This window comes from Dermochelys coriacea, chromosome 5 (genome assembly GCF_009764565.3).
Source record: "Dermochelys coriacea isolate rDerCor1 chromosome 5, rDerCor1.pri.v4, whole genome shotgun sequence".
NCBI classification, from domain to species: Eukaryota; Metazoa; Chordata; order Testudines; family Dermochelyidae; genus Dermochelys; species Dermochelys coriacea.
In genome coordinates, this window is record NC_050072.1 from 126,184,371 (window position 1) to 126,207,431 (window position 23,061).

At 48.3% G+C, this 23,061-nt stretch overlaps 1 protein-coding gene across 8 annotated transcripts in view; it reads left to right on the forward strand.

The window, feature by feature from the left end:
* The window catches only part of FRMPD1 (FERM and PDZ domain containing 1), a 63,055-nt gene that overhangs the window by 23,798 nt on the left and 16,196 nt on the right, over positions 1-23,061 (forward strand). For all 8 annotated transcript variants that reach the window (XM_038403785.2, XM_038403793.2, XM_038403784.2 and 5 more), the window contains 6 exons: positions 7,841-7,945; positions 13,226-13,383; positions 15,546-15,648; positions 17,014-17,059; positions 20,192-20,299; positions 22,439-22,534. In XM_038403785.2, the coding sequence (XP_038259713.1) occupies positions 7,845-7,945; positions 13,226-13,383; positions 15,546-15,648; positions 17,014-17,059; positions 20,192-20,299; positions 22,439-22,534 (612 nt within the window). In that variant the 5' untranslated portion in view covers positions 7,841-7,844. The remainder of the gene's footprint in view (positions 1-7,840; positions 7,946-13,225; positions 13,384-15,545; positions 15,649-17,013; positions 17,060-20,191; positions 20,300-22,438; positions 22,535-23,061) is intronic.

Genomic DNA, 23,061 nt, shown 5'->3' on the forward strand with positions numbered 1-23,061 from the left:
CTGGGCCAGGCCAATGGTCCATCTAGCCCAGAGTCTTGTCTTCCGCCAGTGCCAAATGCTTAAAGGGGAAGAAACAGAACAGTCAATTATCGAGTGCGATCCATCTCTTGTCGTCCACTCCCGGGTTCTGGCAATCAGAAGCAATCTGGCCCTACCTTCCTATCTACCCTTCAACTTCAAGCCTTAAGCAGGGGAGACCAGCTCAAACTGCCCATCGTGGCCACGCCTGGTGTTACTGGGAGTTCAGCCACAGAGATCGGTGCCTCTGTGCAAACCCCAGTGTAAACCTGACTGTCACCCATGTGTCTGACCCTGGTTAACATCCCGGAGAAGCTGCACCAGTGCACATTGTGCTGCACTGATGCAAACCACATCTGCACTAGGGGCTAGCACTGGTGCAATCAAGGGAAAGCGGGGGTGCAGACGGTGAGCTGTCCCCACTAGTCTGGAGTGGGCACATGGCCCCCTGTGCCTGGAGAGTGAGCAGAGCTCAGAGGTGAGCCTGGCATACAGGGATACTCTCCAGCCTCCTCTCCGCCTGCTTCGATCCCTTCACCCCGCTAGACCCGCCTCACAATTCCCCTGAGGGCCCTACTGGCCTGGGTATCTGTCTGTCTCCCACTGTCCCCCAGTTAAGTCTCTTTCAGTGTCATGGATGGAATTATACAAGCCTTCAGAATCTGAGCTGACAGCTGGGTGCTCCAACCAGGAGGAAGTCCATTCTCCCCGCCTCCTCCCTACCCATCTCTTGGGGCGGGGGGCTCCTTCCTTCACACCTGGGCACCCACTAGTCAAGGATGGACGTGAAACCCCTCCCCGTCCCCTCTGGCTGCAGCATGCTCGTCAGATCTCTGTGCCCCCCAGACCTCCCTGGTTGCTGCAGAGCAGGGGGGTGCGGTAGGGTGGGGCTCACTCTTCCAGGTTGGGTCCCCCTTAGAGCGCAGTGGTATGAGCAGTTCTGTGGCACATGCTGGCCCATGTGACTGCTGGGATGCGGGCAGCAGTTTGGTTTGTAAGTATCACAGAGCCATGTGTTGTGTGTTCTCTGTCCGTGACACCATGAGAATCCACATTTCAGGCTGCTGTCTCCATCGGGTGGAGCGTCTTCTGCACCCTGTTTCTTGGTGGTGTAAGGTAACTTTCATAATTAAGGAAGGAGAAACCTAGGGTTTTTTCAAGTAGCCTCCTCGGAGAGGGCACGCGGGAATCCTGCAGCCCCATGTTGTTGGACTAGAGGCAGGAATCCCTACAATACTGCCACTCTCCCAACTCGTGATTTTTGAACACCATCTTAAAAATCATGAGATTTAAGATTTTTTTTTTTAATTTGCCGTTGGGTTCATGTTAAGCTTTTCTGACTGCTGTAAAATGAACTGTGCATCCATCAGGAGTGGAATTTAGGAATATAACCTTGTTCCCATTAGCTGAACTATCGCATGCATTAGACAGGTTTCAAAAAGGCTGTTTTCTCTGCTGCTTCTATTACAGTATGGGTTCAGACCTGTGTGTCCCAGGAAAGCTAGAAATGGGGCCGTCGGAGCTAAACACGCATTTGCAGAACTTACCATATTATTATCCTTACTTGTTTGTTTGCGATAGCACCCAGGAGACTCCATCCTAAATCGGGCCCCATTGTGCTAGGCACTGTACAGACACAGAACACAGACAGCCCCTGCCCCAAAGAGCCGACAAGAGACCACTGATGGATACAGACAGATGGGACAGCATAAGGAACTATCGAGCCACCACTGGTCGGTCTGTTCTCAGCACGCCAGCAGCCTGACTGTTAAGTGTTGTGAGGCATTGTGGAAGAGGGGGGTTTTAAGGAGAGGTGTGAAAGGGACAATGAGGTGGCTTTGGAGGGGCTCACAAAAGATCCTCCCTAGTGTAAGGATCAGCATGAGAGAAAGCGCAAAGGTGTTCGTTGGAATATGTAACAAGCAGGCAATGGACCAGACATCGTGGGCTTGTCAGAGTCAGGAGTCGACATCTCGGCAGTGCGTGAGAGATGATCCGTCGGGTGGGGACAGGCTAAGAAGGCGAGAAGTTTGCGTGGGATGTGATGGACAGAGAAGGGCAATGTGGGCAAAGCGACATGCCGGGAAAGTGGCTCTTGCAGTAGTGTGTCTATCTCGCAAGGTAACATGCAGGAAGTTTGCGGGCTGGGAGTGGGCCGACAGGAAGCATAAAGTATTCATGTTGAAAGGGAATTAACTCTCTGTATGCAGAGAACTGACGCACCATGTGCCGTAATCAACAGCACTGCATCCTTGTTTTGAACTGCTCCCTAGGCAAGTGGTTTTCTTAAATACCCACCTGCAGGGCACCGTAAGCATCCATTAACCTGCTCTGGCATAGCACTGCAGCCTTGTTTTCTTTTCAAGTTCCTGTTTGAGCTGAAATTTCTCCTCTTTCCTTTTGGAAAGTTCATAAGCGTCCATCCCATCAGTCCTAGTTTGTTTCCAAGGTGTCTGCATCATAAAGGTGGCTGCATAAGGAATGCCCTGTTCCTCTAGAGGATTCTTGGCTATCTTTCAGAGACAGATGCTGTAACAACATGACTGGAGGAACTGCAGGATCTGGAATTTTATCAGAAAGTCAAGCAGACCTAGAGGCTTCACTGAGGTAGGGTGACCATACATCCTGTTTTGGCTGGGACAGTCCCTTTTTAACCCCTGTCCCAGCCGTGCAGCCTTTTCTGGCAAAAGTGGGCATTTGTCCCATTTGCTCTTGCCAACTGATCAAGTTGGAAAGAGCAAACGGGGCAAATGCCCATTTTGTCAAAGAGGAGGTTGAGCGGCAATGCCAGCCCTATGCAGGGTGGGAGGCACGGCTCAGGCGAAGGGCAGACAGAGCTCAAGTGAGCAGTGATGCCAACTCCAGCCTCGTATCTGGGAGGCAAGCAGGGCTTGGGAGGGCAGCTCAGGCCAGCCCATGCGGGGAATGGGAGCAGGGCTTGGGCGGACTGCTTCGGCCAGCCCCGTGTTGGGCAGGGGGGAGCCCTCAGGCTAGGCCCATGTAGTGTCCTGTTTTCCCTTTGGGAAATATTGTCACTCTACACCAAGGATCTACTGGGGAATGGATTCTACGCATTTCCTTCTGTCCACCCTGAATGGAGCAGGAAGTTAAATAGTTTACACAGCTGCTCCCTGAGGGCTGAAGAGAAGCCAAAGCAGACCACTGAGCCTGGCCCCTCTCCCCAGAAGAAAACTTGAGCTAAAAGTGATGGGGAGAGCTTTGGTCTGGTGCGGGGGAGGGGTTCTGTTGGGAGGGGTCCTGGGTCAGCCCCAGATTCACTAAACCTCTATGGATTTCATGTTTAGGTCTAAAACCGGCTGAATTTGCATGGTTTCATACATCTCTTCTGTAGCTGGAGTGATGCTAAATATTATTATTTATTATTTGTATTGCATAACCCCTAGGTGCCCCAGTCACGGAGCAGGACCCTATTGCGCTAGGAGCTGTACAGACAGAACAAAAAGATGGCCCCACCCCACAAGGGCTTACAATCTGAGTATAAAATGAGACAACAGGTGGATGCAACAGCTATAGTCTGGTTTTCTTTCTATAGCTTAATACCAGTCTTCGGCTTTTTAGATTAAAATATCTTTGTGGTGTCCCCTTTTATTTTTGTGGATTCAGTGGTAGCCTACAACTTTTTCTGATCTTCTAGTGTGTGAAAAGTCTTCTAAACATGGCATAGTGGTATGCTGGATTTCTCTTAAAAAATGCATTTTTACCTGTAAATTAACTGACTATGGACGTTGTGGTAACTGTAGACTTGCAAATTCAACTTGGGATCTGAAAGTCAAGCTGAGTCCTTTCTGTCTCATCACTAGACAGAGATTTTGTAGCTGAAGTTCTGGCTAATAAGTCATTTACAAAATTCATCTAGCTCCTGCTCTTATAGCTAATTAGATCTGCAGGGCTAACTGGACTAAAAAAAAAAAAACTTATCTCTGCCTGTAAAAATCAGCCTCTGTAACTCTGAATAGACAAGAGAATAGATCTGTTAAGAAAGTAGCCATTTTGATGTAATCATATAGCTGACCAGAACCTTCAAAGGATGTAAATGAAGTTATAGTAAATGGAGCCGAAAAAGCATCTGTGGTATGTAGTCCTACTCTAGAGATGGGAACCGAAGCTCTTGGAAGAAATTATGCAAAAAGAAAAAGGAGTACTTGTGGCACCTTAGAGACTAACAAATTTATTAGAGCATAAGCTTTCGTGAGCTACAGCTCACGAGCTGTAGCTCACGAAAGCTTATGCTCTAATAAATTTGTTAGTCTCTAAGGTGCCACAAGTACTCCTTTTCTTTTTGCGAATACAGACTAACACGGCTGCTACTCTGAAACCTGGAAGAAATTATAATAATGTATATAAATATTGCTTAAATAACTGACAAATAAGAATAATTTGTGTGCAGGCAGCTTTCTGGAAGTCTTGTTTTTCTACACCAAAATCTCAACATCATCAAAAAGAAAACTCCAGAGAACTGATTTGTTAAGAATTGGAGCACAGTCCCCCTGACCCTTTCTAGGACCATAGCAAAATCAATCTTCAAGGCACCAGTTCTTCAAACAAAAATATATATGAATGGATTATTCTTTTATTGCTTGAAATTGCTAATGCAGTCTGGCTGTTGATGCAATTTATTGTAGTTGTACAGTAAAATGATACAGCTGCATGGCTAGGTTGTATCCTGGGCCCTCATGACCATTTTTCAATACTGCCATAAACTATTAAGATCATAAAAGATCTTAACGTAAAGTGTTTGCCCAGAGACACGGGGTAATGAAATCTAGAGGGTTAGAGGTTAGTCGTTCTTGTTCAAAAGCTTCTGCACCCAGAATACCAATGTTCAGTGATTTGACTAGAATGTTTTGGAGGAGAGTAAGAATGCGTGGCTGTCCCTCCCTGTCAGTCTTGGAGGGAGGCCACAACCCCTCGCTGTCTTGTTCCACAAAAGGCAATCTGGAAAAGGGGGTGGGGATTAGCTATCTTTGGCGCCCAGGCCCTCTGAGCTGGGTTGGGCAATAAGCAGTCTCTGGGGCACAAGCCCTCGAGCAGGGTAGAGCCCCAAACAGTCTAGAGGTCTCTGGCCCTCAAGCAGGGAGGGCAGTAAATAATCTAGGAGCTCAGGCCCTCAGGCAAGGCAGAGCACCCAATAGGCTAGTGGGCTCTGGCCTTCAGGCAGGGTAGAGCAGTGAATAGTCTAGGGCACAGATCCTAGATCCTAGGCATAGCAGGGCACCAAGCTCCAGCCCTCAGGCAGGGCAGCGCTGTACAGGATCTAGCGTCCTAGCTCTGATGGACGGTAGATTAACACAGGCCTCCTGACCTAAGGTGGGGAGACTGCCACGCCCGGGGATGGAGTGGTAGGGGGACCTGGGCCCATGCCACTCCTCCAAGTGCCAGCCCAGAGCCCTACCGGTGGCGGAGCATTCTGCCACTGGGTCAGCAGGGATCCAGCCGCAACACAGCCAGAGTAGTCGGCTGTCCCTGGGCCACTTCCTCCCCTCCCCTTGGGAGGTACCAGGATCCGAGGGTCATCCTCCATCTCCCCGGCGTACACCACCAGTGGTAGTCCCAGCAGCTCCTCGGTGTCTGGAATGGCAGGACTCTCTGGAAGCTCAGGCAAGTCCTCAGAGGTCATCCTCAGCATCCCACTCCGGCAGCAGTGGAGAAGTGTCCGTCTCCCTCTGCAGCTCCAGCACAACTGAGCTGCCAGGCCTGCCTTTTGTACTTCTTATTCCTGTCCCGCCCCTCTGCTTCTGGCAGGGTGGGTGTGGCCTTCCTGGTTCCGCCCACCAGGGGCCGGGTGGTGGTCCCTCCCTGTGAATCTCAAAGGGAGACCATGCCCCTTCTCTACAATGAGGTTCAACTTCAGTCATTAAGAGAGATTAATTTAACCAAACGCAGTTCAGTAGTTCAAGAATTAGCAGACCTTGGTACAATTAATTATTAGGGTAGCATTTAGTTTTCAGCCACCAGTTTTAATACCATTCCTCCCAGTGTGAATGAGCTTGCCAGTCCAGTTCCTTGTTTAGCTGTTAATCTCTGTAGAATTCCTGTGGCTACCCAGCCAGTATATATATTTAAAATGAGACACAATTCTGTCACAGACAAGGCATGTGGCTGCTCTCTGCAGTGGACATTCCTCTCCCCAAGATATCTGGAACCTCCTCATCCAGCCAGAAACATTCCTCCAGCCTGAAGAATGACTCCGTTCTTCTTAGCACTAGCTGAAGTTGATGGGGTAATGACCAGCACAATCAGGTGATCAAAGGCAAAAACCCAGCCAACAATGAAGAATAACCAGAAGGGTGTTCCCCTGAACCCCTTGGCCAGGTGGGCTCATCCTCCCCAGTGTTGCTGCCTATGTATCGGGATTACTTTGAATATCAACTGTTAAAGCTGTTGTCAGGTTGGACCTACATATTTCTGCAGCTCACAGGAGCGTTGGCTGAACTTAACATTTAGAATGTGGATTTGCAGGTACCTAAAATTGTAATAATGTGGAGTCATTGCTACAGAGATGGGGGAGCGCTCTTCCAGAACTAGGACATTAGTGCTGCTTCAGTGCTCTGAAATAATGATGCTCTTTTGCACATCATGATTGTCTAAATCTTCTCTGGAATCAGTAGTGACTAGGCAGAATCAGTTTCAGTAATGAGGTGCTAGTGCCGCAGGTGGCACCCAATAACTGTACTAATAACATTCACACAAGGTGCAGGGGATAGAATGGTAGGAAGTTCTAGATGTATTAACTCTTTCTGTTGGTAACACTGTATGTTTTATCTGGCAGTTTTCAACCTGTGGCCAGTGGACCCCTGGGGGTCCACAGACTATGCCTAAGATTTCCCAAGGGGTTCACACCTCCATTCGAAATCTTTTAGGGAACTGCAAATGAAAAAAGGGTTGAAAACCACTGATCTACGGCACCAATTTGTGGGTTTATTCAAAGTAATTGATCTCTTTCCATGTGTCCCTCCATTATAAAGTAGGTCACATTTTGAGCATAGACTGCATAATACCTCTGTTTAAAAATACATGAGCAGTATTATCAACCCCAAGCATTTGGAAAGTGAGTTGGGATCTCCCAAAATCATGAGCTTTTAAAAAAATAAATAAATAAATAAAGGCTGGGTCCTTTTTATTGTTACCTTCTGGTATTGGAGGCACTGGGACTTTGTGTTTTCTAGTTTTTCTCTGCAATGAGGGCTAGAAACTTAATTTAAAACAAAATAAAAGTTGAGAGTCTCATGTATTCACACGAATCCAGGGGAGACGAGATTTGTGATTAAAACCATGGGAGTTAGCAACTGCCTCGGGCCAAATCCTGCCTCCCAGAATACGTGACTCAAGAATGGGTGCACATGAGATGCGCTAGGCTAAGCTTCCTGCATTCAGACAGACCCTTGTGCAAATTGTTCCTGCTAGTAGCACACACTATATACAGGGTGACTTGGTCAGTGCTGAATATGGCCAAACGTGCAGCCCATGCCCCTGATTCTCATGCTGCTGGCTAAAAGACCCCACCCCGGGTCCTGTGCAACAGTTCCCAGGTTCTGGCCCATTCAATGGAAATGCCTTGACAAGAAACATCCCTACATTTTAGAAGGGATGTCGACACTCGTGCTTCAGGGCTCCCCTAGCAGCCTGGGCCTAAGTATACACCTCCCTGTATGGGCAGGTAATCCCCGAACTGTCTACTGCAGGTTTGTTGCCCCTTGCATCTGGTACTGGCTTCTGTCCAAGACAGGCACTGGACCGCTGGTCTGATCCAGTCTGGTGATTCCCATGTCCCTAAGTTTGTAATAACCTCTGTCTTCTTCAGGTAAATGGAAGATCTGGAGACTAACTTATTCCAAGCACGCAAAGCCTGTAGAATAGAACAAATGGTAGCAAGATGGCTCCGTCGATCTCGGGATAGCATATCCAGGTAAATACATTTTCATGAACAGGATCTTTACTAGTCGGGTGCTGAACAAACTGGTTTCCAGCAAGCTACGGAAGGCCTGAGATCTCAGGTCTGACTCCTCCCTTTGTTCCTTTCAGGGAACATGAATTCCATATGTTCTAGAACGTAACATGCATTACATTTTTAAGCAGCCTAAAGCTATTTACTGTGGACCAGATGCTGCTACATTTACATGGTGGGTAGTGCCTTGCGACACAATCCATCTCACTGTAATCAGTAGGATTATGTGTGGAATAATGAGCTACCCAGCCTGGAATGAGGGTGGGCAGGTTTGGCCCTGTATCAACTGGTTTCTATTTCTCTTTGCTGTGTTCTATTTCTGTAACTATTTTAGGGTCTGATTATGGCACTCTTACTGGAGTAGCATTGTATGCAGTGAGCAGCCTGGCCTATAGCGTCTTTAATCTCACCTGAGCTTTCTTATATGTTCCCTAGCTGCTAACATGATGCGTCATATCTAACATGAGATTATTAATAGTGATAGGCCACTAACGGATTTTTTTGGTTCACTGAAAAATTTGGGTGGGGGGAGAAGAATTGTTTTGCGTCAAACTGAAAATGAAAATGTTGTTTAGGGATTTTCGGTGAATCAAAAAGTTGAAAAACAAAGGAATTTAGGGTCAAACTAAATGTTTGATTTGCTTTGAAACGAAATGCTTCATTTCGAATTTTCAGCATTTTCAAATGTTTTTAATAAAATTGATGGAAATTTGAAAACCAAGTTATTTCAAACCAAAATGTTTTGATTTTTCAGAATTTGGGGGGCCGAGAGGATTTGACACAAACATCGGTGAAACAGACACACATTCGCAAAACATTTCTGTATTTTTCTCCAAAAAAAGTTTCAGCAGAAAAATATGCCCAGCTCTTTGGGTCTGCGTCCTGTCTCTCCTTCTCTGTCTGTCTGTCTGTAAAGCGCCTGGCACGTATGTTGAGTGCTATAAAATTACAATAACGACGGATGTATTCTGCCTTCAAAGGAATTTGTTTACTAGATTAGTCATGTCATAATGTGTAACGTACCCAGCATTTGACATAAGAGGTCATTCTGATGTGGGGTATATCCTATCAGACTGAATCCCAAAAACTTTACCATCAAGATCAGAAGAAATCTCTCCATCCCTTAGCAATGCAGAACTGCTCCTTGCAGTACATTTTTCCAGCTCTTTGGCCTGTCTAGTTTTAAATGCCCTAAACCTGAGGGGAGGAATCTTATCTTAAAATTTCCCACTTACAGTACTAATACAGCATAAAAACATAACAGAATTTGTTCTGTCTCCATATTCCCAAGCCTCATGGAATGTGCAGCAATGGACCAGTAAGCCATGTGATGTCATTTAACACTATTATAGCTTGTCCATTAAGTATTATTTGAAAAGACAGTGTGTCCTTTCTGTCTGGAAAATCTGCTCTAGCTCTCTGGGTTTCACTCTCTCCACTACTCCCACAACACTCGAAAGGGAGCCATCAGCAAAACTCTACCCGTTCGGTAGGGAACAAGGTTGTCAGGTGGAGCGTGCAGGTGAGAGGATGGCGTATTCTGGATCTCTCGGCTGTGCTGGGACGCAGCACTGCATGGGCTGTCCATTCACACTGCGCAGAATGACTTCTGGAAGCTCTCCCCAGCATGTATCCCTGCCACGGTTATGCCTGCTCAGGGATGCATTAGGGAATGTAGTAGAGTATTTAACTGAAGCTAACCTTCCAGACCATTTTGGCTAAAACCCCCTCTTCAGCCTGTGTTCAAGAGGCAGAACAGGACAGCTGCAGGGCCTTGGGCTGGGACCTCGAGTGTCTGTCTTCTAGGTCACTGCTTCCAGTCTGATCCATGTCACGAGTGGCCACGAGTAGTTTCCATCCAACAGCTGTTCAGCAGGTGGCCTGAGCCTAGTGCCTCTTTGTTAATCTCATTCCCTCATCTGCCCCCAAGTCCCTCTTGAGTGTGGGTCCCCTTATTGCCTCCTCCCTTTCCCCACCACTGGGTGGATGGAGGGGATGTTCTGTGTCCGCTCTGGGGATGGGGGCTCTTTCACTCACTGGCCTAGAGCTCAGCCAACCATAGAGCAAACAGCTACGGCTGAGCCGGCCGGACTCTTTGTCCTCCAAGTTCCAGGCTAGGAGGGTCTGGAGCTGGGGCAGAGCTCAGGCCCCCCTTAGCATGTCTGGTTCCTTCTGCCCCTGGCGTGGAGCAGGATGTGAGTGGCTAGAGACACTGGTCTGAAATGGCTCCTGCTCCCCAGAGCTTTCTTTGGCTGGCAGGGCTGAGCTAGGGCCTCTGCTCGCCAGGAAGCCCTTGCTCCCCAGATGGGATTCTCCTGCTAGGGGAGGAGGAGGAGGAAAACCAGGAAAAGGGAGTGACTGAGATGCAGCTCCTGGACATAGATGACTGAGAAGGTTCCTCCCAAGCTTTCCCTTCCATCTGTATTGGTTGCTGCCACCCTTCAGACAAAGTATGCGCTGCCATGTGCATAGCAAACCTCTTTAGGACATACCTCTTGTGATGCGTTGTCATCCCCGGGGTGCAGTCTGGGAGCCGTGGGAACTGCTTTGCCCCCTAAACATACAGCTGGGTTGGCCTCTCTCACACTGTTCTGCTGGTGATTCAGCCAGCCTCTCCAGGCCCTGTTATCATCCAACAGGGCAGCAGGTGGCACCACACACTCAACTGAGCTACCTGAGTACTTTATCTAAGCCACTCAAGGACAGACAGAAAACAACAACCAATTTCCCAGCTCCCCAGCCTTGCAGCCTTGCTGAAGTATAAACCCAGTATTATACCGTCTTGCACTGCACAGGGATTTGTACAATGCAAGCTCATTAATATAGTTCACTTTCCCCTTGATATGGGGAAGATCTGCAACAGCCTTTTGTTTACAGAGCTGAGATTTTCCCAGACACTTCACTCAAATCACACTGGTTAATATAAAACAAGTTTATTAACTACAGAAAGATAGATTTTAAGTGATAGAAAACAGATCAAAGCAGATTACCTCGCAAATAAACAAAAACGCAAACTAAGACTAACATACTAGATAGCGTTTGAATTAGCAATTTCTCACCCTAACTGATGATACAAGCAGCTCACCAAGTTTCCATGCACAGGCTAGAAATCCCTTTAGCCTGGAACCAGCACTTCCCCCAATTCAGTCTTTGTTCCTCAAGTGTTTCCAGGAGTTGTCTTGTGTGGGGAGTGAGGACAAGAGATGATGTCACTCCCCACCTTATATAGCTTTTCCATATGGCGGGACCCCTTTGTTCCAAACTCAGTTCCCAGTCCAGTTTGTGGAAAAATACATATATCAAAATGGAGTTCAGTGTCATGTGGTCTGGTCACATGCCCTTGCATGCCTTGCTGAGTCGTAGCAGCCATTTCCCATAGGCTGGCTGAAACATTCACTGGAAGATGAAGCTGTTCCATGGTCCATTGTCTTTGCTGATAGATAGGGCCCTACCAAATTCATGGTCCATTTTGGTCAATTTCACAGCCATAGGACTTTAAAAATCTTAAATTTAATGATTTCAGATATTTAAATCTGAAATTTCACAGTGTTGTAATTGTAGGGGTCCTGACCCAACAAGGGGGGGGCACGAGATTATTGTAGGGGGGGATGCAGTTACGGCTACCCTTATTTCTGCATTGCTGTCTGCAGAGCTGGGCCCTAGGTCACCACTGTCCGGCTGCCCAGGTCTGAAGGCCACAGCGAAGAAGTAAGGGTGGTATGGTATGGTATTGCCATCCTTACTTCTGCGCTGCTGATTGCAGGGCATGGCCTTCAGAGCTGGGCACCCGGCCAACAGCCGCCACTCTCCAGCCACCCAGCTCTGAAGGCAGCACAGAAGTAAGGGTGTCAATACCATGCCCCCCTAAAATAACCTGGTGACCCCCCTGCAACTCCCTTTTGGGTCAGGCCCCCCAGTTAGAAAAATACTGGTCTCCTCCATTAAATCTGTGTAGCGTAGGGTAAAAGCACACAAAAGACCAGATTTCATGGTAGAGACCAGATTTCTTGGTCTGTGACGTGTTTTTCATGATTGTGAATTTGTTAGGACCCTACTGTTGGCCCATCAGCACTGTTCAGTTTCTTCATTGTTGTACTGGATAGGCTAGTTTTGGGCTCGTCCCAGATCAGACCAGCAACACTGGCAAAGTGGGCAAAGCTACACCCCAGGAGAGGTCAGAGCACCTGTGGCATGTGACTCAGCTTTGCCCTTAGCTCTGTGCTAGGTCCCCACTTACTCCCAGGTGCTTGGGTAGAGGCTGTGGCCCAGGCCGCATTGTTGTTTCCATCTCTCTTTGGTGAGGAGTGTGTACCTTTTCGGTTTGGATATGGACTTTGCTACCCATATGCACACCTTAGTCACCCACAGACCAGGCTTTGGTGATGCATCCTGCATGGGGCACCTCTCCACGCCTTTTTAAGGTTGTGGCTTTGTCTACACAAGAGAGAGTTTGCCAGTGGAGCTGTACTCCCTAGCGGAGAAGGAGCTTATGCCAGCAAAGGTGTTCTTTTGCCAGTCTAGTTTATACCAGTTCCCTGAACAAATAAGCTGTACCAGCAGGAGGACTCTTTTTATAACTGTGTGTACCCTGGGGTTCCTGCCAGCATAGCTCTGTCGGGCAGGCATCACACCAGACGCAGGTATGCTGGAGAAGTTTGTAGTGTTGACCTGGCCTAACGCATCTTTGGAATGTGAATCCACTTAGCGTAAGTGATGCTTTGTAGCGAGAGCAAGTCACACCAGCACTCAGCAGTCTGCACTGGCTCCAGCTGGATTCAGGGTGGTGGAGTTTCAGATGTTGTCTTTGACCTGTATAGCCTTACGCAGTTTGAGACGTGGTTGCCTCCCCTCTCTCTGTAGGACACTGCTGTGTGATCAGCCACAAGGCCTGATCTGACAGGGAGATGGAACTAGCAAGGGGTAGGACAGGCTACCGGGCAAGTCTGTTTTCTTGGGCTTTCCTTGGAGGAGAGGTGTGAGCCAGTCTGAGACAGGGCTGCTGCTTCTTTGGTGGGGGGCCATTATTCTCAGCCTGGGTTGATGTGTGGACAGGGCAACGCAGACTTTTATTTTCAATTCGTCTTGTACCTGTTCGATATTTGTAAAAGCCCCACCGCCCTTTAAAAAAGCGACGGTAACTGCATGGACAGGGTTCCATTTCCTCATAGAAATCATCACTGCGTCAATGTCTGCTAATCCTCAGCTTTTTCTTTCCCCCCCCCCCCCCATCCAAATGCTCAGGGGCAGATCTTCAGTAGTGGATGTCCCATCTGACGGCCTTAATCAGCCAGTAATGCAGGTGAAGCTCACAATCACCGTACACAAGGATTTGCTTCTTGGTCACTATGGCTTTGAGATTTCACCAAACCCGCCTCTTACTATCACATCAGTTGCTGCAGGTAGGAATCGTCCTCTCCCCTTCCCCTCCTGGCCCCCCTGCATAAGTGCCTTGGGGGAAGCTGCCTGGGAGCTGTGAACAGCTGGCAGGATTCCACGCTGACGCACCCCCAAGTAAGGCTGATCGGGTTATGTCCATTTCTAGCAAGGAACCAGCCTGAGATGAGAAGCTTGGATCTGGATCTGAATTTTTCCAGGACTTAGCGGGCTTTGGCTCGAGCCTTTCTCTCTTTATAATGGCGGTAGAAACGGTGTTCCCAGGAGAGCTCCGGAATGTGTAGCCCCATGCTTCCTAGAGTCAGAGAGTTTAAGGCCAGCAGGGACAACCAGATTATCCAGTCTGACCTGTCTCTGAGACACCACTAACGCTACCCAGCACCCGCACACCAAACCCTCTGCCCCTTGGCAGAGCTTAGTGCAGAATGGTCTGCTGCTGTGAAGAGAGGCCTCTCCCCCTTCAAACCAGCGACTCAGGAGCATGTTCTGCTAATCTGCTGCTTGGACTGGCTGAATTAGTAATTTTTCACCTTAAACCATTAGCACTTTGAAGCAGATTCATTGACAGGGTACTATAATTATCCTAAACCACAGACATAATGAATTCAGAGTTAAAGCAAAACTTAAAAGAAATCTGTACTTGTTAAGGGATGGAAGTACAAAGTTGCAGCACCCACATAGCTTTAATTTTGCCCTGGAGGGCCATCCTGAGGGGGAAACAAACAGTGACTTTAAAACTGTTTCATCTAATATGGGCCCACAAACACACAAATGCTGTAGTCATAATTCTGTGGCCCTTGTGTGGTGTTATCAGAGGGCAGAGTTAAGGTTATTTGGTGCACTGCAGACTTTAGCAAGCTTGGAGTTCTCCTAAGTTTAAATGTGAATCATGTACAATCATAAGAAATACTTCTTAAAACTAAACAGACTGGGTGCACTGGGTCCTGCTGGGTTTGCTTTGAGGGTGAATCAGTGGAATGTCCCTCTTTATCCTTTCTTTCACCTCTCCCACCCTTCCTGCTCTGGTCCGGTGTTCATGGCAAAGGGCCTTGTCATGGCAACACCGCTTTTCACTAACGCTTCCCTCTGCCATTTTCCCCAGCCCGGCCCTGCTCCTTCTCCTGCTGGCATTCATTCCAGGCACAGTCTCCCAGGGCTGGAAGGACCCATGGGTGCTGGATCAGCCTTTGTCAGGGGCTGGGTAGCTTGTCCAACTGAATAAAGTTGGGTGTTGGAGTCACTGTCACCTGGCCTCCCTGAGTCCCCCTTCTCCAGAGGCCTCGGCCAGGAGCAGCCAAGAAGGGCTGGGAAGGGTGAGTGACCCCATACCCTTAGCATCCCCCCTGAAACCAGAGGAAGCCACATGGGGACATAGTCCCAGCTTTGTCCCATGGAGCCTGGTGTCCAACCGCCCTGGGCGCAGAGCTGAGCTGGGTTTGGCACCAGTGGCTGGGTTTGTTCTAATAGCATTCGTTCCTTTCCACCACGCTGATCATGCCCCAGGCTGTGCCGCTCCATGACACTTACCCCTCCCATCTATCCCTGCCTCATCTCCTCCCCCCTCTATCTGCATTCCCCTCCTCTGCCTGTGCCCCATCTCTTCCTCCCTGCCTTGCCCTCACAAATCCATGCCACACCTCCAATCCCTTCTTTGCCACCCGTTTCCTTGAGTGACCTCTCTCCCACCCCACCCACCCTTCCCTGCCAACAGCAGCAACCCACGTTAGCTCCCTTCCCCTGGTTCCTGTACAATGCACACACATGTTCTGGGCCTGAGCCAAAGCCCCAGGAAGCCACTGGGAGCTGTGCTGCTGACCTCAGTGGGCTTTGGATTTGGCCCTTTGATTTCAGCGGCCAGTCATAGACTCTGAGACCAGAAGGGACCATTGTGAATTGTTTACGAGGGTTATTAACTCTGGCTGTTAACTGTAGTTGGGGCTACTGACTGTGTTGAGTGGTGACTCAGTTTTGAGTGACCACTCAACCCAGTCAGGAGCATAAGTCTTCAGCTGTGGGGGGGATGGAGAGAGAGTTTGTTCTCACCATCTGGGGCTGGAAAACCAAATATAGATGCTTCACTGAGTAGCAGTGCCTACGGTTGTGATCTGCACAAGCCATAGGGAAGCTGTTTTGAGCAAGTAGCTGACCTGCTGCTGATCTCTGCTAGGAAGCACAGCCGACGGGAAGCTGCTGACTGGCGATCATATCCTCACGATAAACAACAAAGCTGTGGAGGACATTTCTATTGAGCAGGCAGCTGACCTGTTGAGGTAGGATCGTGTGGATGGTACTGGCCACTCCTGGAAACCAAAAGGGCAGATGAAGATTTAAGAGCAAAGTTCTAGAATTCCAATCCTGGGGCTGCCTGGCAATTGCAATTCTGTCTTTTCACAGTGGAAATTCCACTGGTTGTTTCATAGCGAGAGCATCAGACCCAAGTGTGGGCTGTTTTCTCTGTGAGTCTGAACACAGATGTGCAAGAGAAACTCTGTTTCCTGTGAATCTCTGTCTCGTGTTATGTGGGTTATGATAGTGCTGAGTGCCCCACCCCACCCCGAGCCTTGTTCTGCTTCATGCAGTCACACCATCAGTCTGTGAAGTTGGAATGTGTTACGGTACCCCCCGTGCAGTGACGGTTGCCTGTGGCTGTGGAAACTGCTTGGTGCTCCTGCCTGGGTGGCTCGTTGGCTTCAGAGATTGAACATGGGGCCTTTGGTTCTAAAAATATGACCTGCTACTGCCCGCGCTGGAGGACCAGTTACGTTAGCCAAGGCTGTAAAATAGGCTCATAACCTTTCTCTGTGGCCCAGCCGCCATTAAGGGGGACAGGGCTCCACACTGAGTGGGTGTGGGTTACATGCTTGATTTTAAAAACCTGTTAATGGTAAATGTTGCTGGTATGCCAGCTAATGTTAACACAATCTCCTCAACAGAGCCAGTCGGAAAACAGAATTTCCATTCCATGAGAAATTGACATTTGTGGGGAGGGGTGAAAAATAGATCCAAATTGAAACAAAGAGCTGAAATTTCCTATGGAACAAAAACTCCCCAAAACGTTGATTCCGTACCATAGAAATGTTTCATTTTGATTATGTCCAAACTTTATAATATGTAAAATATTAGATATAATTTACTATATTGAATGCATATATGATAGATTCGATTTAATATAAATCCAAAGTCCAAATGAAATTGATCAAAACAAAGTTGAGATGAAATGTTTTTACCTTCCTGAAACGGAACGTTTCTAAATTGTCACAAGGAAATGAGAAAGTTACAGGTTTGTCAAAGTTGACGCATTCCCAGGATTGCAAAGTTGATGCATTTCTGTTTTGGCAAAATTCCATCTTCTGATCTGACGGAAAACTCTTCCAGCCAGCATTTGTCAACCAGCTCTACTCCTAGCACAAAAGCATCTTTCTATTTAAGGTAGCCTGTGCTGGGTGGAACAGAGCGGAAACCCCATCAGCCTTCTCTGTGACCATTGCCAAGCCAGTGTTCCCCCCAAGAGCTGGTAAAAAAGAAGCACCCGGGGGGGAGGCAGCATATGCTATACATTACTGGAATTGGTTCTTGGTCAGAAGGCAACATTGTGTTTACTGCTACACTTGGCTAATTGTATTTGTCTGTTACAGGGAACCCGAAGACTCGCTCCTCCTTACTGTTCTGAGATGCACTTCGGTAAATTGCATTTCTCTAACCCTTTCGCTAGAACTGCTCTTTGCAACAGGACGTTAGCCCTAGGATGAGTAACAGGGCTGGGCTCACAAGTGGGGGACTGTGGAGGGGCTCCTCGAGAATGGCTGGCCCGTTTCAGAGCACAGCGAGGCTGGGTGTGTAGTGTTGAGTGAAACATCAGAAGCTGTAAAGGAGCTGTTACTCATTTCAATGCATACAGCTGTACACACACCTCTTTGGGGCCTGGCACTGCCCTTGGTGAGTTATTCCAGCAGCATTGCCTAACAATTCTTCTGTTTGGGGGCAGTGTCGGGGGATCCCGCAGTCCGACTTCCTGGCTCCTTGGCAACGGGGCTGTGACGTCATGGTCTCTCTGCCTAGCGACTGCCCCAGAGCTCCCATGCAGGTGGCAGCATTAACATGCACTGCGGAGTCGCATGGATTTGTGGGGGTGGGATGCTGCTGTGCCCACCCCCTGCAGGCCCTCAAGAGCCACGGAGACGTGTATTGGAGAGAGTTGGTGCAGGGGACGCGGGCGTGCCTTAGAACTGACGCTCCACATGCTTGTCCGGAGTTAGGAGCTGGGGACATGTTTGTTGTCTTGAAGGGCAAGCCGGCACTCGTACACTCACAATAATGTTCCTGAACCAGCAAAGGCTGCTGAGTTCTCGAGATCTCCCTGCATCCAATGGGCAGAGAAAAATGTCTGTTTGAAGATCCTGGCACTTCTGAGAAGAGCCTGATTATTTTATTTATTTTATTTTTTTACACCTGGGATAAGCCTAAACTCAGATCTCCCTGGGACTTGATCGCTTCTTCTTGCTACGTCCCAGTCCCTGACGGCCAGGGGAGATCCTGCTGTCCTCTGCAGCGAGTGCTCAGCTGTGCAATTAGGGAGCTCCATAGGGGGACCCTGTGGCCAGGTCACCGAATGCTACTTGAAAGCTCTCGCAGTGGTCAAGCTGCTTTTTTGAACCTATTGGTTCAATTTAAGGGGTCGTCCTTGCTGTCTGGGCTCTGTGTGATCGTCCATCGCAGCCTAAGGAGACATCTCCTTGGAAAGGTGAATTCCAGATGTGTATGTTGCCGTTGCCTGTCTGGCCAATCTCAGATCTCGCTGCTTTCAGCTGCTAAACCTCCTACCTTGTTTTCCCCTCCTACTGGGTGGTTCTGTGACTCACTCCTCCCCCCCGAATCAGGAAGTTGGCTCTCACTCACTGTGTCCTCCTTCCATTAAGGTTGAAGCTGTGTATGTACCCAGGTCTTAGGAAGACTGAAGTGTTCTGTTAAAACCTTAGCGCTTTTTGCTGATTCGTTTATTCTGAGGAAATCTGGAAAGGCCGGAATGCCTCCCATGATGTGTTTATCCAAACGGATTGACAGGGGTGCTAAAGCAGAGCTGCAAAGCAAGGACAAAATGGGGATTGTGCCTTTTATGGCTTCCTGTGATGTATGAAGACGGCCAGAAGCGTTGCGGGAGGCAGGGGTTACGTTTTTAAAAAAAAATCTTAGGAGTATACAGAATGTCAGGTCTCCTTTTCCCCGGATTTGCTGGAAGAGTCACGAGAGTGCTCGGACTCAGAGTGGGAGATTTCTCAGGCCTCTCCTGAAGATGTGACTGGGACGGAGTCTTTTAACAGACTTTTTTCTCCCATTTTCTCGGGTGGTTGAATTACACAGGCATTAACACAGCTTTAAGCAGGCTGAGTACACAGTCACTCCCCTCTCCGTTAATCTGGCTTCCCCTGTCTAGGGTGTTAAAATCCTTCTAGGGCTTTGACTGGCCATGGCATCTTGCAAGAAAAAGTGAGGCAGACAAGATCTTAGCGCTTAACTTGTGAAACCAAGCAAAGAGGAAAAAAATCCCTTTTGAACAAGAGAGGTGTGGAGAAAGGGATGGGAAACGTCTCTCAGGCCTTCACGCATCATAAAGACGCAACTCGGGCACAAACCCATTTTTGTTTTTCCCTTTGCAGGTCACTTTAAGGACTCCTGCAAATACCCAAGATCAGCCTTGGCTAGTTGGGGCAGGCACTCACCCCTAAAAGCCCTGCTGCCTACTGAGTGGAGAGGTACTGCCCCTCATCACCAGCTACGTAACAGCTCTGCTGGGGCCTCGTCTTTCGCCTGCTCTAGGCATGCTAGAAGTGATGACTCGGGTCCCTGGGCCTCCACAGATGCACCCTGCAGTGTGTCTGTTCTTGTTCCCTGGCAAGGCGCTATGCAGGTCCCATTGGGATCGAGAATTACTGTGTTCACTTGGAGAAGAGACTTTTCTCCCCTAACTGTGAATAGCTTTTCTCCAATAAACAAGATCATTCTGTAAAGCGCTTCCATGTAGTGGGAGTCTCACAGGAACATAGCAGCACCTGAGAGAGTGCTATGCCAGATCAGATCAGATAGGGGGATGCTAATGGATAGCCCCCCCCCCCCCGCCTCCCGCCCTTCTACACACCTCAGTCTTCTTAGGAATTGTTACCATGTGAAAGCAAATAAGGTCAGTACTGGTGATTCAGCCTGCAAGTTAATTGCTTATCAGAGATCATATGTGGCACCTAACCAGCTCTCTAGGCTTTCCATAAGCATAAACAATCGCCTCACCCTGGGACTTGGCTACAAAATATCTTGAACATGGATAGGTATGCACTGCTGTGGGCGTGTTCCTAAATGTATGCAAATACCTAAACACCCATGTAAATCTACAGTCTGCTGATTGGCTGTTGTCAAGTAACAGGACACCTTTGTGGTCATGTGACACCTTTGACAAAACCTTTCTAGATCAGTGGTGGCCAGTCACCTCTAAGTGTGCCAGTAACACTGGCCTTATAAAACCCCCATTCCAGGCATCCAGTGCTTTAAGGATGAGCCTCAATGGGAGACCCTGGATGCCCCACAAGGTGAGCCTGGATTAGGGGGCAGCCCAAAGTCAATTGCAGGATGCAGCATGCCTAGTGACATGGGAGTCGGCGGGCAATGGCTGGCACCCCTGGGTCTTTCCGCTGGTTAGTCTGGCCCGGGTTCCCCAAAGGACTGCGAACCACCATTTCGGATCATGGAGATCTCCCGCACATGTGTTTTGTTCTCCCATTCAGCAGCGGCAGGTCACATTACAAATGCAGTGCTGTTGTTTTTCAGGGTGGCCCTAAATCGTCATTTCTTACGGCTGAGAAAAGGGCACGGCTGAAAACCAACCCCGTCAAAGTGCGGTTTGCTGAGGAAGTGCTAGTGAACGGACACACTCAGGTTGGTGCGGTGCTGTATGAAATCGTTCACAAGAGCCTGCTCAGTGGCAGTGCTGATTGGCTCGAACTATGTTGAGCTAAATGGGCAATACCATTAAGCGCAGTTAGGATGGCGCAGATAGAGTGAGCTCGTTTGACCTGGCTCTCCCTTTGTTGTGTTTGGTCATTTGTCTACACACCGAGTGGCCAAGGAAAGGCCCAGGATTCATGTGAATATATGTGCTACCTTGAACGCACTGGAAACGGGTGCTTAGTCCTGTATTTCTTCCATGCTGAGGATGTATCCTCCGGTTCCCATGGCATTCGAGTTTAATGAGTTGCATTGTCTATTGAATTTGGCATCAGATGTTTCCTTAAAGGTGTGTTAAGTGATCTGATGTAACTGAATTGTGCTTTGTTTCTCTGCTGTAACTTGCCTAAGGGCATGTCTACGTTTAGACTGCTACAGCAGCCTAGTGCTTCAGTGTCGACGCTACCTCCACCTATAGGAGAGGGTCTCCCATCGGCCTACGTGATCCACACCTCCCAGAGGCAGTAGGTCGGTCAATGGAAGAATTCTTCCGTCCACCTAGCGCTGTCTACACCTGGGTTAGGGCAGTATAGCTACATCTCTCAGGGGGGTGGATTTTTCACACCCCCGAGGCACGTGTAGCTATGCTGAAGTAAGTTCCCAGTGTGGACCAGTCCTAAGATGTCTGCAGGACTCCGACGTCTGCCTTCCTGATCTCTCATTTACAGAAGTATCCAGTCGTCCTATTCTGGCTTGCAATATGAAATGCACTTGGGTAGCTCAGTTGTACCACAACATACAGTAACTGTACAATTTCAGGCAACTTGATACATATGGAGTATGCAGCATGTCTGTATCTCCGTCTGTCTGCAGCTCAGGCCAGGGAAATGTGGCAGAAAAGGATACCGAGCTGAAACACTTGGGGAACCGTTCCTGGCTGTTAAAGGGAAATCATGTCATGTTTCCAAAAGCTGCCACTCCTTTCAGATAGAAACTGGGCTGAAAGAGCATAGCATCCATAATGGTTAATGTAATTCCAACAACTGCATAGCCTTCTGCTTCAGGAACAGAACCGTTGTCCTCTTAATGGAATGTTGCTAACTGAGCTAAACCTCATTTGGAAATAGACCAGACGCTCCCTCATGCAGCTGAAATCTGAAACTCCAGTTCTAGAGCAGGAATTATTGATGAGACCAAAAGCTTTCAAGCCTTCATTTTCCAGGATAGATCTGGGTTATATCCTCAGAGCAGAGCTCTGTGTGGGAGACGGGTCATGCCAGGCTGAACATCATTAGATGTTTTAAATATATTTGGAAGCTGTAGACCAAATCCTAATCTGTCGTAAATCGGTGTCATGCCATTGTATTCAATGGAGCAATGTTTACGCCAACTGAGGAGCTGGGCCTACATTGTTAGTATTAATTTTTGAATAGTCTACAAGATCCTGCCAAGAAAGAGTAAAATTGTCAACTTGGCTGAACTAGCAGAAAAATAGCCTACGATAATTGTCGACTGGAACATAATCATTACATATGTTGAATGTAGCATCAGCAACAATGTGTGTTTTTTAATTTGTCCCCAAGCTCTGTATAGAGATTCCAAGATGACTTGTGAGCTGATGTTACAAAACAACAGCAACATCTTATTTATGCCAGTAACTTCACCGGACACATTGGGTTAGATCCTCATCTGGTATAAACTGGCATCGTTTCACTGAAATCCAATGGAAAAATGTAACCCAATGGGTTCAATTTACCCAGCTGAGGATCTGGTCTCTTGAGGCTACTAATGTGAGACCAACAGAACTTGGTTCCATTACAGCAGCATAAATAAAATTGGGTCTCCCAATAGGAACTGGACCAAATTCATTTTTGGTGGGACCTGCTGATTTGAGTGGGATTTTTATCAGGGGTGAATTTGTCACTTGATGCCTCTTCTTTGTCCTCTGTCTCATAGCAGGATGTAATGCTAACATGTCGTGAATGGGGCTTCATTTAAAGGCAGAGAAAGTTTTGCATTTAAATCTGTATGTGTTGCATTACCAAAGATGAGCCCTTGAGTCAGTCCCAGAATACCAAAAACCCTTTCTGTGCTGTGACACTTGAGCTCCCAGCTTGTTTTGTTGTGCAGGGGAATGCTCTTCTGTGCGTGCCAAATGTTCTCAAAGTATACTTGGAAAATGGACAGACGAAGGCTTTCAAATTTGACACCACCACGACGGTGAAGGTATTGTGGCTTGTGTGGTTACCTTTATTCCGCCATTTAATCTCTGCTACTTCACAAAAGGTAAAAATATACCAGGAATTGATTGTCCGAGATGATCTAGCGAATGTGGACCCCGATGGGTAGATAGAAAGCTCACCGGAATTGGGGGGCAGGGAGTGGAGAACAGAAATAGGCTCTGGGCTTTTACAGCCCACTTTTTTTTGAAGCAGCTCAACACCCAGATTGACATGGAGCTGCAGGTGCTCAGCCATTTGCAAATGAAGCCGTTACGGTTTTAAATTGCTTATGATAAACTCTAGTGGTACAGCAGGTATGGAAGATCTGCAGGCTTGGGAATGCACTGGGACTTCGCCTTCAGCAGGGCAATGGCACGATAAGCAGGGGAGAACGACTGCTGTTCATCCCGTCATCCACTGAGCGGCAGGGGTATTGCTCGCTCCCCTCAGCCGAAGGCGGGTTGCTGAAATCGGCCTTACTGCAAGGGCAGAGGCGAAGGGGTCTGGGAGGTTTAGAGGGGTCAGGAAACA